The sequence below is a fragment of the Artemia franciscana genome, chromosome 12 (genome assembly GCF_032884065.1).
Source record: "Artemia franciscana chromosome 12, ASM3288406v1, whole genome shotgun sequence".
In the NCBI taxonomy this organism is placed as follows: Eukaryota; Metazoa; Arthropoda; class Branchiopoda; order Anostraca; family Artemiidae; genus Artemia; species Artemia franciscana.
In genome coordinates, this window is record NC_088874.1 from 38839634 (window position 1) to 38854005 (window position 14372).

General features: G+C 36.1%; 1 protein-coding gene across 1 annotated transcript in view; it reads right to left on the reverse strand.

Moving 5' to 3' along the window:
- The window catches only part of LOC136034090 (inositol monophosphatase 1-like), a 48560-nt gene that overhangs the window by 14544 nt on the left and 19644 nt on the right, over nucleotides 1-14372 (reverse strand). The window contains exons 2-4 of the mRNA XM_065715216.1: nucleotides 13778-13914; nucleotides 12364-12446; nucleotides 4301-4477 (exon numbers count right to left, since the gene is read on the reverse strand). Of these exons, the coding sequence (XP_065571288.1) occupies nucleotides 4301-4477; nucleotides 12364-12446; nucleotides 13778-13914 (397 nt within the window). The remainder of the gene's footprint in view (nucleotides 1-4300; nucleotides 4478-12363; nucleotides 12447-13777; nucleotides 13915-14372) is intronic.

Sequence of the window (14372 nt, forward strand, 5' to 3'; positions counted from 1 at the left end):
GTTTTAATGACTCTTGTTAAAATTTGTAATAAGTTTTCTATGTATTTCAATTTCGCGATTCTTTTTATCAGCAAAAAAATGGATTACCCATGGGGGCACCTTTATCCGAGCTACTAGCAAATATTTACGTCGAGAATCTTGAGAATTGGGCATTGAATTCTTATTTTCTAAAACATGTCTATTGGGGTCGTTATATGGATGACGTAATTTCACTTTGGAATTATGGGGAAGCTGAACTTCGGGGCTTCTTAGATCATCTTAACACTTATGACCGAAATTTGCAGTTCACCCTTGAAGTTGAAATTGAAAATAAACTACCGTTTTTAGATGTATTAATTATTCGTAATGCTAATGAACTGGATTTTACTATATATCAAAAGCCAACACAAAACAATAGATATCTTCACTTTAATTCAAATCACCCCCCACAAGTTAAAAGAGCAGTTGTAATTTCCCTCATTGATCGTGCCCTAATATTTGTTCCCATTCATATATAAATGCAGAAATAAATTTTATCAGATATATTCTTTTTGGTAATGGATACCCCATTCCTTTTGTAAATAAAATAATTAGCCGTAGAATAAAAAGACATTCTTGTAAAATCGAAGAAGATACTTCACAATGTGAGGCTATTGATAAGCCCTCGAATATTGTCTATCTTCCGTATATCCCAAAGATTACAACAAAATTAAAAAATATTTGCACAAAAAATAATCTGTACCCCCGTAGTTTTTACTAATAATTTTAAAATCATCAATTTCTTAAATTCGGGTAAAGATAAGACCCCAGTTACTCGCCAAAGAGGGGTTTATCAAATACCCTGTGATTGCGGAAAATACTATGTCGGCAGGACCCATCAGAATCTAGACAAAAGGTTACAACAGCATAAAAATGACATAGACAAGGCCTTAATTTCAAATGGTTCCAACAACTCCTTTGATTCTGCTCTAGGTTGGCATATATTTAATAATCCGTCCCACATGATACTTTTTGAAAACTCTTCACTCATTAGTAATGATTTGGGAATAAAACAGGTGGTTCGAGAATCAATTGAAATTAATCTCAAAATAAATAAAAATATTTCTTTGAACAGGGACTTGGGGGAATACTCACTAAATTCTTTATACTCAAATTTAATTAAAAATGATCTAACAAAATATTTTACTAAACCAATTTATAATAGTACTGAACCAACTACGATAAGGCCTTTGAGACAGGCTGCTAAACAAGCAAGATTAGCTTTAAGAAATTGCATCTAATCATTTTATTCTCTTTAGTTTGAATGAGTTTATATTTCTTCATTTCATTCTTTTCGCCAGTCCTGGTTTGAACTTCGCTGAAGTAAGGATGCTAGGGCTATATTTTAAAAAAAATGTTTTAATAAGTGTTTTTATATTCAGTTTTAATTCTTACAATTTGATGTAAGTTCTTTTATATATATATATAGTATTGTATTGTGCTGAAGACGGCCCTTGGACATAGGGCCGAAATATTTACATAAATAATTTCCATTGTCTTGAAAAAACTTTCCTATTGTTTCTACGTTGTATTTGTTTATCACTGAACCCCTGCCCCCAACTCCCCCAAAGAGAGCGAACCAAGTACGGTTCCATCAATCACGTATCAAGGACATTTGCTTATTCTATCCACCAAGCTTCATCCCGATTCCTCCACTCCATGTGTTTCCAAGATTTCCCCCTCCATTCCCCCGATGTCAAAGATCTAGTCGGGATTTGAAATAAGAGCTCTGAGACGTGAATTCCTTCTAAATATCAAATTTCATTCAGATCCGATCACCTATTCGTAAGATAAAAATACCCCAATTTTCCCGTTTTCCAAGAATTCCGGTTTCCCCCTCCAACTCCCCCCAATGTCACAGGATCTGGTCGGAATTTAATATTAGAGCTTTAAAGCACAATATCCTTCTAAATATCAAATTTCATTAAGATCTGGTCACCCTTTCGTAAGTTACAAATACCTCAATTTTCAAAATTACCCCCCCCCAACTCCACCAAAGAGAGCAGATCCGGTCCGGTTATGTCAGTCACGTATCTTAGACAGGTTTTTATTCTTCCCATCCAGTTTCATCCTGATCTCACCGCTTTAAGTATTTTCTAAGATTTCCGGTCCCCCCAACTGCCCCCCCCCCATTACGCTGGATCCGGTTGAGCTTTAAGATAAGAGATCTGAGTTACGAGGTCCTTCTAAATATGAAGTTTCAAGAAGATCCGATCACTCCTTCGTAAGTTAAAAATACGTCATTGTTTTTATTTTTCAGAATTAACCCCCCCCCCGTCCCAATAGGGCGGATCCGTTCCAATTATGTAAATCACGTATCTAAGACTTCTGCTTATTTTTCCCACCAAGTTTCATCCCGATCCCTCCAATCTAAGCGTTTTCCATTATTTTAGGTTCCCCCACCAAAAAGTCCCCCCAATGTCACCAGATCCGGTCGGGATTTAAAAATAAGAGCTTTGAAACATGATATCCTTCTAAATATCAAATTTCATTGAGATCCGATCACCCGTTCATAAGTTAAAAATGCCTCATTTTTTCTAATTTTTCAGAATTAACCCCCCCCCCCTAACTACCCAAAACAGAGCGGATCCGTTCCGGTTATGTCAATCATGTATCTAGGACTTGTGCTTATCTTTCCCACGAAGTTTCATCCCGATCCCTCCACTCTAAGTGTTTTCCAAAATTTTAGGTTTCCCCCTCCTAAATCCCCCCCATGTCACCAGATCCGGTCGGGATTCAAAATAACAGCTCTGAGACATGATATCCTTCCAAACATCAAATTTCATTAAGATCTGATCAGCCGTTCGTAATTTAAAAATACTTCAATTTTTCTATTTCTCCGAATTAACGGGCCCCCTACCCCCCCCCCCCCCCCCAGATGGTCAAATCGGGAAAAGACTATTTCTAATTTAATCTGGTCTTTTTCTGGTATTTTGTGTTTTTTTTTCTGGTATTTTTAACTTACGAATGGGTGATCGGATCTTAATGACATTTGATATTTAGAAGAACCTCGTGTCTCAGAGCTCTTACTTTAAATCCAGACCGTATCCAGTGATATTGGGGGAGTTGGAGGGGGAAACAGGAAATCTTGGAAAACGCTTAGAGTGGAAAGATCGAGATGAAACTTGGTGGGAAGAATAAGCACAAGTCCTAGTTTCGTGATTGATATAACCAGACTGATTCCGCTTGGGGAATTGGGGGGGGGGGGGTAATTCGGAAAAGTTCGAAAAATTGAGGTATTTTTACTTAAGAACGGGTTACCGGATCTCAATAAAATTTGATATTTAGAAGGAACTCATGTCTCAATCCCGACCAGGTCTGGTGACATGGGGGGAAGTTGGAGGGGTAAACCAGAAATCTTGAAAAACGCTTAGAGTGGAGAAATCGGGATGAAACTTGGTGGGTAGAATAAGCAAATGTCGTAGATACGTGACTGGACGTAACCGGACTGGATCCGCTCTCTTTGGGGGAGTTAGGGGGGTCCAGTGCTTTGGCGAGTTCGGTGCTTCTGGACGTGCTAGGACGATGAAAATTGGTAGGCACGTCAAGGACCTGCACACATTGACTTGATAAAGTCTTTTTCCCCGATTCGACCATCTGGGGGGGGGGGGCTGAAGGGAGAGGAAGAATTAGAACAAATGATTTATTTTTAACTTATGAGTGGGTGATCGGATCTTAATGAATTTTGATATTTAGAAGGACCTCGTGTCTCGGACCCCTTATTTTACATCCCGACCGGCATTAAGCCTCTGATTATCTTTTTAAATCAATCTATTGATTCTTAAAATTTTGCTAGAGCTCATAACATATGAGCTCTTGGCTCTTCCGAACTCGTCACAAGTGCCATATGAGCTCTTAGCTCTTGTTTACATTAAAATAATTACAATTTATGCAAATCAAGCTCATCATAACATATTAATTATTTGAATGCTTATAGAAACTAATTACGAGGGAAACCGTACGTCGCTTTCATATTTCATACTTCGCTCTTTTCTTCAAGTAAATTTAACGGCAAACAAGCAATGTCAACGAAACAAAAGGACAGAAAATGCATGAATGACATATAATTTTGGCTACATATTTGACCATTATGGGGTGCGGGAAAGTAAACTGAAAAGCTTTCAGGGATGATATAAGTAAGTATTATAGAATTTTTGAAGTCGTTTTCTGAATTTTATGATGTTCCCTTGTCAGGGGGGGGGGAAACCATTGCCTTAGCATGGTAAATCTAAGATAAAATAGTCACGAAAGAAAGAGAATTTCGCAAAGTGTCACATCTTACCAGTGGTAGGGGATACTGAAATTGGATTGCCATTCAGGAATGCCCCTTCTCCTTTCCGAGCAGTATACTGAAGGTCCAATACAGGATTATAGATTATCCCAATTTCTACAACTTTATTGACTAACAAAGCAATGGATATGCAAACATTTGGAAATGAATGGACAAAATTCATAGTACCTGAAAAATAAACAATTTATGCAACGATGTTATTTCAGAAACAAAACTAACGCCCAGACAGTGGCGGCTCTGGCTTCTCTTGCTTCCAGGGCAAAATGTTGATTAGCCAATATTTTAACCTTGGTTCGCACCATTATCTTCCTATTCTTCCAAACTTTTTTTCTTCTTTTCTATTTTTTTTTTCTATTCTTCCATTCTGCGACTTGTCATAGAATGACCTACGCAAAGAGTTGCTTAGTAAAATTAGAGCACTTAGAAAGTACAAAAATCCTTTCAAAACCAAACTACTATTGACCTTGTATATATTTAATACTTTTTCCACTATTTTTCCACCACAAGTTTCCTTGAATTAGTCGTTGCAGATTGAATATTTTTAAATTTTGTGAGCGCAAATGATTATTTGGCCATGGCATTTTAATATAATTCTTAAAATTAAGAATTATATAAGCCCTATTTCCTAATATTATACAACTACCGGTGACGACGGTTGCAAAAGCTTTCAAGTAAGTAAGTAATGATTTTGAGATCCAAATTCATCAATAGAGAACTCTATATAAACTAATAAAATAACTTGCCTGGCACCAAGGAAACACAAAAGGCGCATGAGCACAACAATATAAAGACAAAAAGAAAGAAAACATTAAGCAACTTAGCGCATCAGATGAAAGACTAAAAATCCTTAAATAAATTCCACAGTAAAACACAATTGGTAGAATATCAGAGAAACTGGACAAGCCAAACAACTGCAATATATATATATATATATATATATATATATATATATATATATATATATATATATATATATATATAAATATATACACCTAGTTGGTGGGGGCGCTTCGCGCCCCCCAATCCCCCCCCCCCCCCGCGCGTAAGTCGTTACGCGCCATTGTAGTTGTGTCCCTGTGTCCCACCTGTGAATATAGATAGATATATATGTTTTTAACTATGTAAAACTTGCGAATATACAACATTCTTCGATGTCCCATTGTCTGTGCATATAAACAGATTGTCAGGTTTACCGACTCTTGAACATGCAACATAAAATTGTCCATGGGAAAAACAATCCGTATTCAGATCTTTACCTCATTATTCTAATGATTGCCCTTGAGCTTTGTTGATGGTGATTGCTAATCGAACATTCCCTGTGTTCCCGTCGTCATTTATATATCCCCCTGTGCCCCCGGCATCCCCGTTGTAGTTGTGTTCTTGTGTCCCGGTCGTCATTTATATTCCCAGTATCCCGGTCGTCATTTGTGTCCCGGTCTGTAATTTATCTTTGAGTGTCCCGGTCGTCATTTATATCTCCCTGTCGTTATTTGTGTCCCAGTGTCCCAGTCTGTAATTTCTCTTTGAGTGTCCCGGTCGTCATTTATAATCCCTGTGTCCCGGTTTTTAGTTTTCTTTTTCTCCTTTATTTTTCAGTTTTTTTTTTTTTTTTTGTAGTTTTTACCTTTTTTGTTTTTTTTTTCTTCTTTTGTATTAATGCTAAAGCCAAGGTTCAAACCTGGAACCTCTCGGACCTAGAACCTGGAACATAACGCTTTACCAACTCAGCTACTTCGGCTTGAATACATTCGTTTTTGAATTGGTATATGATGAAATAATTCAGACGTCACAAACACAAGACGTCACACACAAACAAACAATTTATTTATATATATATACATATATATATATATATATATATATATATATATATATATATATATATATATATATATATATCTATATATATAAAAATAAGTTGTCTGTGGATCTGTGGATCTTGGATCAGGTGACGTCATGTTTCGGCTGACGTCATGAAATTAGTTGCCATCATTTTTGTTATGACGATGCTTAGTATATTGTAAAACACATTAATTTGGTTAATAATATACCATTTAAAACACCAAAATGAACATGCTGGAGTAGTCACTCGGTGAGAGAGGGTGTCAGAATGGAGAATGAAGGTCCCAGGTTCAAATCCTGGTTAGGCTAAAAAAGGTAAAAAACTAAAAACTAAAAAAAAAACTGAAAAAACTAAAAAAAGGCAAAAACTACAAAAAAAACTAAAAACTAATAAAAAAAATAAAAAAGCTAAAAATCTAAAAAAACTAAAAAAACTAAAAAAAGGTAAAAAACTAAAAAAACTAAAAACTAAAAAAAAAACTTAAAAAAAGGAAAAAACTGAAAAATAAGCTAAAATAAAGGTAAAAACCAATAAAAAACTAAAAAAAACTAAAAAAGGTAAAAACTAAAAGAACTAAAAAAGAAAAAAATAAATGACGACACTCAAAGAGAAAGCGACCAGGACAAAAGGAATGTTCGATTAGCAATCAACAAAGCACCGGGACACAGGGAGTATAAATGACGACCAGGACATAAGTAAAAAAAAAAAAACTAACAAAACTAAAAAGAAGGTAAAAACTACAAAAAAACTAAAAAGAAAAAAAACTAAAAACTAAAAACTAAAAAAAACTAAAAAAGGTAAAAACTAAAAGAACTAAAAAAGAAAAAAATAAATGACGACACTCAAAGAGAAAGCGACCAGGACAAAAGGAATGTTCGATTAGCAATCAACAAAGCACCGGGACACAGGGAGTATAAATGACGACCAGGACATAAGTAAAAAAAAAAAAACTAACAAAACTAAAAAGAAGGTAAAAACTACAAAAAAACTAAAAAGAAAAAAAAACTAAAAACTAATAAAAAAACTAAAAAATCTAAAAATCTAAATAAATTAAAAAAGAAAAAAAAGGGAAAAAAATAAAGGAGAAAAACAAAACTAAAAAACGAATGTATATACAGACCGGGACACCGGGATACAAATGACGACCGGGACACAGGGAATATAAATGACGACCGGGACACAGGGACACAACTACAACGGGGATCTGAATACGGATTGTTTTCCCATGGACCATTATATGTTGCATGTTCAAGAGTCTGACAATCTATTTATATGCACAGACAATGGGACAGCAAAGAATGTTGTATATTCGCAAGTTTTACGTAGTTAAAAACATATATATATATATATATATATATATATATATATATATATATATATATATATATATATATATATATATATCTATATTCACAGGTGGGACATAGGGACACAACTACAATGGCGCGTAACTAATATGGCGCGTAACGACTTACGCGCGCGGGGGGGCTTGGGGGGGGGGGCGCGAAGCGCCCCCACCAACTAGGTGTTGGGGTGGCGCGAAGCGCCACCCCAACAGCTAGTATATATATATATATATATATATATCCCATTTTTAAAAGTGTAAGATTCTGGTAAGCAAATTCGACAATACCTGCCAAATGGAGAGGCATAACGTCAGAGTCCATTAAAATCTAAAGAGGTGTGAGACAAGGCAGTGTTCTTAGTCCTGTCATTTTCAAAAATTCAATCTCTAAGAGTCTGAACTACATTTCATCATGTTTTCTACTTCATGGTACCGACTTCTCTTACATAGCTTACGCTGATGATGTTCTTCCTCTCAGCAGATCGAAGATCTCTACTCCAGTTTTCTAATCCACATTAATGATTGCACATTAATATTCCTCTATGTCCTAGAGGTATTTAGTTATTGTTAACTCAACCAAGTTAGGAACTTCACCTAGCAGAAGTCAGGGGAAAATGACCGCACCAAGCCCGTTAAATGAAGAGGATTGGGTTTTGGACTTGCGATCCACACCCGTGACCTTTATTGTCCATCCTCAGAGGAGAGTAACATGTCAGTTTGAAAAACTAAGATTGAAACTGAAACCCCTGTAACGGGTTCACACCTAGAAACACCTAGAGGCAAACCTAGAAACACCCTCCGATGAACATGCCTTTTTGGGAGGAAATACTGGCAGCAGCAAACAAACGGAAAGATGGACGGCTCTTTCATGATGCCCGGTGAACCACTGGAGGCACAGGCGAATCTAACTTCTAAGGATCCTAAATGTTTTTTTTTCTGGAAAAGCTTTTTTTTTCATCCTAGACTGACAGTCCATTATCACTTAAAAATTGGAACATATACAAATTTTCCTGAGTAGAAATCCCATTAGTTACTTTCTACCTAAAATTTTAATTTTGACAATTTGACATGTTTTGTGTAAGTACAACACACTAGCTTCAAAGGTAGCACCAAATAGATACAGAACTCTATAAAATCTCTTTAACGACTCCAGCAGAAAAATTCGTATCTCTTTTACATTTATACAACAACAATCTTTTAAAATTAGCAGAAGACCTTCTATATTTTCCCTCGTGGACCCGTGATAGTAGTTTTACATTGGCTACACAGCTCTGTCACTCTGATTTATCTAAGGAACATAAGAATGTAAATTTGGCTGTAACTGATGGATTATTTTTAGCTGACCAGTCCTAGACCATTTTACATTCTTCCGTTAGGTAGCTTTTATTACAGAATTTCAAAGTGATTAATTTTTGTCTTGCAAGAATGAATAACATTATTCATCCAATTATTTCTATATAAAAAAAAAACAACGACAAAAAACAAGTGTCTGTTTTCTATCCAAGGCCTCTTCATTACTTTGCCGACAACACCACGACACACGTAGCCGTCCCAAAACACGGCAACCCAACTCGAGCTTCCCTACCCCTACATACGGATCTTTCAAAACCTGAAAAGTGGTCTAAGACATGGACAGTCAATTTCAATGCATCAGAATCAAATAGCTGCCGGTCTCCCTATCAAAAGAGCCACGCATACACCAAAATCTCTTTAGTTACTTTCTACCTAAAATTTCGAATGACTTTATAAGGAGTGTCGACGACACTTCGTCTCCTGAGAATCTACTTCTACACAGATCTCTCTTGGAAAACCCACCTCGATTGGGTAAGAAACTCTTGTGCAAGAAAACTGGGGAGGGCTCTCGGCTGTTAAAGTTTTCTGCCACACGGCTCAATCATGCCACTTTACAGGTCTTGCATCTGACCCATTGCCAAATATGGATGCCCACTGTGTGCAGGTGCTCCGAAAACGTTGGTGGCACTATTTGAGAGGATCCAGAATAGAACTAGGATAGGTAGAACATAGATGGATGTTTTCAACAAGTACATGAATTCAGCTCCTTCTGTAAAGCTTTATTGCATTAAGGCCCCCATGGTCAAACTGGTAAGGCAGACACAATGGCGAACAACTTGGTCCGATTTTTATAAAGATGACATTCCGAAAACAAGAGTACTTGATGAAAATCTTTGTTCGACGTTGCATTTCGATTCGGAATGACCTCTCTGTGAACATTTTCCTTAAAAGTTCCTCTGTCTACTCCTTCAAATGAAGATTCAACAGTCATTTTTAACCTCGTGACAGAGTGAAGCAAGAAGACGTGATCTCTTCTGTATTGGACTGCCTTGCAGAGCAATATTACTGTTTCTTCTTTTTCCCATAATCAGTAGTTTACAGCTTGAAAAAGTTCAGGCCTAAAATTCATTTTTATCTTTCATTTTTTAGTATAGGGGCTGTGTGTGAATGAATGAATGTTTTATTTCCAAACGACTACTCATAAGCTCAAATAGCCAAATTCTCATTATCAATAAATAAATATAAAGATAAAAATAATCTGATCAATAGTTGCACAAAACTTTTTTACAATGTATGCTCTTCATTCATAATATTAATCCAAATTAACTTAACTTTAGTTCATTTGGATTTGGTTAATCCAAGTTGACCAAATAAAGTTTATTACCTGTTATGCTCAGGAAAAAAAATAAAGAGAGACAACAGGTTATTTCCCACAGCCTGAGTGAATTGTATCACTCAATAAATTAGGGCATAAAACATTTTCTATACCTATCATGGATTATGGTAAATAAGTTTCTACAGCTGTTGGAGGAATTATTGGAAAAGTTACCCGTATCTAGATCTTAGTGTGTGATTATAGGGGATTTTAATATTGATTTGAATCTTGATGACCAAGAATCTAGACAGTTCATCATCACGATGTTTAGTCATAGCCTATTCTCTGTAACTAATGTTTCCACAAGGGTAACTGAAAATAGTGCGACATTAATTGATAACATTTTTGTGAATGTAAAGCAAAATGTGATATATTTTTGACCGCGATTGATAATAAACGATACATCCGACCACTTCGGGGCTATGGTTACTTGTGAAGTAAAGGGACTCAGTCCTCATGGTTCTGGATCCAAGAATGATCGTACTTATTTTAATCAACGGTCTTTGTCTAAATTTATGAAAGAACTGGAGAATACAGATTGGAGTTTCCTAGATGAGTGTTAGCTTACAGTTAAAAAATGAGCAAATGGTATGAGAAGATGATTTTTTTTTGCTCGAAAGAACGTGTGTAAAAGTGTTTTCTGTGCAAAGCTTCTGGAATCTGTGACAAAAAGGCACAGCCTCTATATGGTCAGTGTTCTCAGTGACCATGAAATAGATCGATAAATTTACCAAAGTATACTGTCGCATTAAACAAATTGCCATGGAAAACAAAAAATGAGTATTTCAAAAATAAGTTGCAAGAAAATCAAGGAAATCCTGCCAAAACTTGGGACACCATAAGGTCAGTTATTGGACAAAAAAAGTTATGCTGCCCGCAGGCAATGGAAATCGAGAAGCAACAGATTTAGTAAAACAATTCGGCCCAACATTTTCCAGAAGTAGGTGAGAGGGTGAATTCATGCATAGGAATCAACCTCAGTGATGGAACTTTCGAACAACACCTACCCCCGCCAAGTGATACCAGTCTTTGCCTTCGGCCGACTTTGATGCATGGGGTGAATGAAATAGTTAGTAGCATGCGAAATGGAGCAGCGGGAGCAGATTTCCTATTATTAGAAGTGACGAGTATCCCAAGGCTCCCCTCTTGGCCCCTTGCTGTTCGCGACTTAAATAAATGATCTGCAACACGGACTTTTTGAGTTGGTGACGGATCTGAGTGAAGAGACTGCAAGTTCGAAACCAAGAAAGTCACAAGTTCTTTTTGCCGACGACACTAGCCATTCAGTTATGGAACTTGGTGTGCGTCAACTTTCATCCTTAATGAACGAAGATTTGATCCGCATAGAGATGGAATGAGACTTAACCTGCTCATAATCAATTACAACAAGTCTGCCTTTATATTTTTGGGGGATCGGCAAACTATTACCCGTGGATGAAAGAACTGGATGTTGGTGAATCGCTAATATCACGAAGAAAAGTTGTAAAATATTTAGGCGTTCTGATGTAGGATTGTTAAGGAAACTAAAATACCTCTTTATTTTTCACTAGTCCATCCATATTTATTGTGTTGTTGATCGATATGGTCTAATACATTTTTGACCCATCTTAAGCAGTTGCGGTCATTGCAAAACCAAGCGATGAGAGTGATATATGCGGTTGAGAGCCGAATTTCTGTAAGATCCATCTATTCTCGCGTCCAAATACTGCCGTTCTCTGGATTAAGTAAGTTTTGCAAGATTTTGTTTATGTTCGATATTATTAATCATATTGTTCCGGTTTGCTTTCGGAATAAGTTTTCTACCGCTGCGGATCTTCACAAATATGGAACTAGACAGGTAAGCCAGTATAGGAGACCACTGAAGCTGTCCACAAAGTCGACATTTTCCAGTAGCCATGCTCTTCCAGCGCTGTTGAATGGGTTAACTTCTTTGTTGAAAAATGAGTTAGATAGGACTGATTTCCGTTGCCAGTTGAGACGTCATTGCCTGTATGAGTATGAGTTTTGGTTTTGTTTTTTTTATGTTGGTAGACGGAAGGTGTGGTAACCCGATGCATATGTGTAATGTAGAGTATCCTAAGAGTAGCTATACAAGCCCAGAATATTGAGCTACGTGTTTCTTATGTACATATTAGTTATTTAATAAATATCTCCATTATTAAGATGATAATTACAAATAAATAAGAAGGGTACTATACCATCAATAGGATCAATGATCCATGTGGGTTCATCAGTTAATTGACATTTTAAACCTGACGCGACACCCTCTTCACCAATGAATCTACAATAAAGAAAAGCTAGATAAACAAAATATTTACAATCTAAGATTAATCAATAAAAATGACTTGCAATCCTTTTGATATTATTAAAAATGTATGGTCGTTTTGCACTAATGTGCAGAGCTATGTTCTTAAATATTTAGGTTTCTTTTGCTGATTCGTCGCACTGGATGTGAAAAAAATAATTATAAGTTCAACCAATTGCTTTCATGAGAGTTCTATAATACATAACCTAGATACTAATAGTCAAAATTTGATGAGACACAAGAGGATTTCCCAATGAAGTTGAGGCAGGGGGAGGGTCTGATACTACCAATTAATCTGGTTCTGGACTGACTGTTCCCTAAATTTTATTAAGGTTTTGAAAAGAGACAGGAACCATGCCACATACAAATCATCATGAAAAACAGGGAAAGTGAACAGAAAGCTTTAAGGAAGCCGTAAATATTAAGAAAATAGCAGCCTCAACAGGAGTTTGAGACTAATCATGGGAGCTGCCACTCTAAAGGGGGCAACAAATAGGCATTTTAGCCCTTTCTAGAAGCTTTATTGTCTGCTGTTTTCGTTTGCTCTTTTCTGTTTTGACAAGAGAAAAAAAAACGAGCCACTGTATGCGTTTTGTTATGTTGCATTGTTTTAAGCAAAAGAGCACATCACAGGTTTCCACAAATTTACAGGAAAACAAAACTAGGGTATTTAAGTTTTTCACAAAAACATTTTATTTTTCGCAAGGATTTAAACAAGAAAATGCATAAACCTAACAGTATGCATCGAATAATGTGAACACAGTCAGATGTAGCATACAACCATAAAATTATGTTACATACTCCTTGAGCTAGACACACTCTCTTGATTGGATTTTTACACTTATTAATTTTGACATATAATCAACAACAAAATTCATCATTTTTACCTTACTGTGATGAAAGTATGAGAAGGGCTGAAGGTTTTGCTATAATTTTTGAAGGACAAAAGAAAATCATACCCTAAAAGTCTTCCCTTATCTGCAGACGGGTCCATCCTTGATCACTACAGAATAGTTTGCTTGCGTGTCACTAGATGGTTTATCATTAATTTTCTTGTCTTGTTGCGATATAGACTATATCGCAACGAATAGTTTTTTATTGTTTATTTTTGAGGTGTATTTGACACAATTTTGCTATTTTAGAAGCAAAGAAAACTTCATTTTTATATTGTCATCCCCCCCCAAAAAATGAAACAATCTGACGAGTCTCTTCTATAAAAATGGTCTAGCCCTTCTCTCATTCCTTACCTAAGAATTAAAGCTTTAAAATTGTGTTTATTGGTATATAAATGAAATTAATTTCTATACCTGTGGTTAGGGTACTTTTCCTTCAACCCATCAATTAGAAATTTCTCTACAGCTTGGTCGGTTTCTGTAACAAAGTCAATCTCTGAGGACTTAGTAGTTACGTTCTTGTGCTTAGAGGAGAAGGCTTCCTTGATGATCTGAAAAACCATACATAAAAATTTGTTCGATTTTTACTTAAAATAAAACTTACTATGAAATAATAACCAGAATAAAGTAATAAATAGTTACAGAAGCCAGCGAATATTGAAAATACAGCACTTAACTAAAATTGGTAACTTTTATCACAATGGTTGTAGTCACAATAATGTTCCATTTTTATACTGCCAACCCTACGTGGACACAGGGAGAAGGAGAAGTGGTTTTTACTCCCTTCCAGGTTTATCTAAATTAGATAAAAGATAATCTGGCCTAAAAAAGTCATTATACGTTCCCCCTTCCCCTCTTTTCCTTTGCCCTCATAAGAAAACACTTTGACTTCAGCTCCACCCATGGTTAGACGTAGACTCTCCTACATTGTCTCTGATTCATTCTTATACAGTCAATAGGCCCCGGTAAACAATTTCCCATGCTGATTCATATTACCAACAATGGAGAT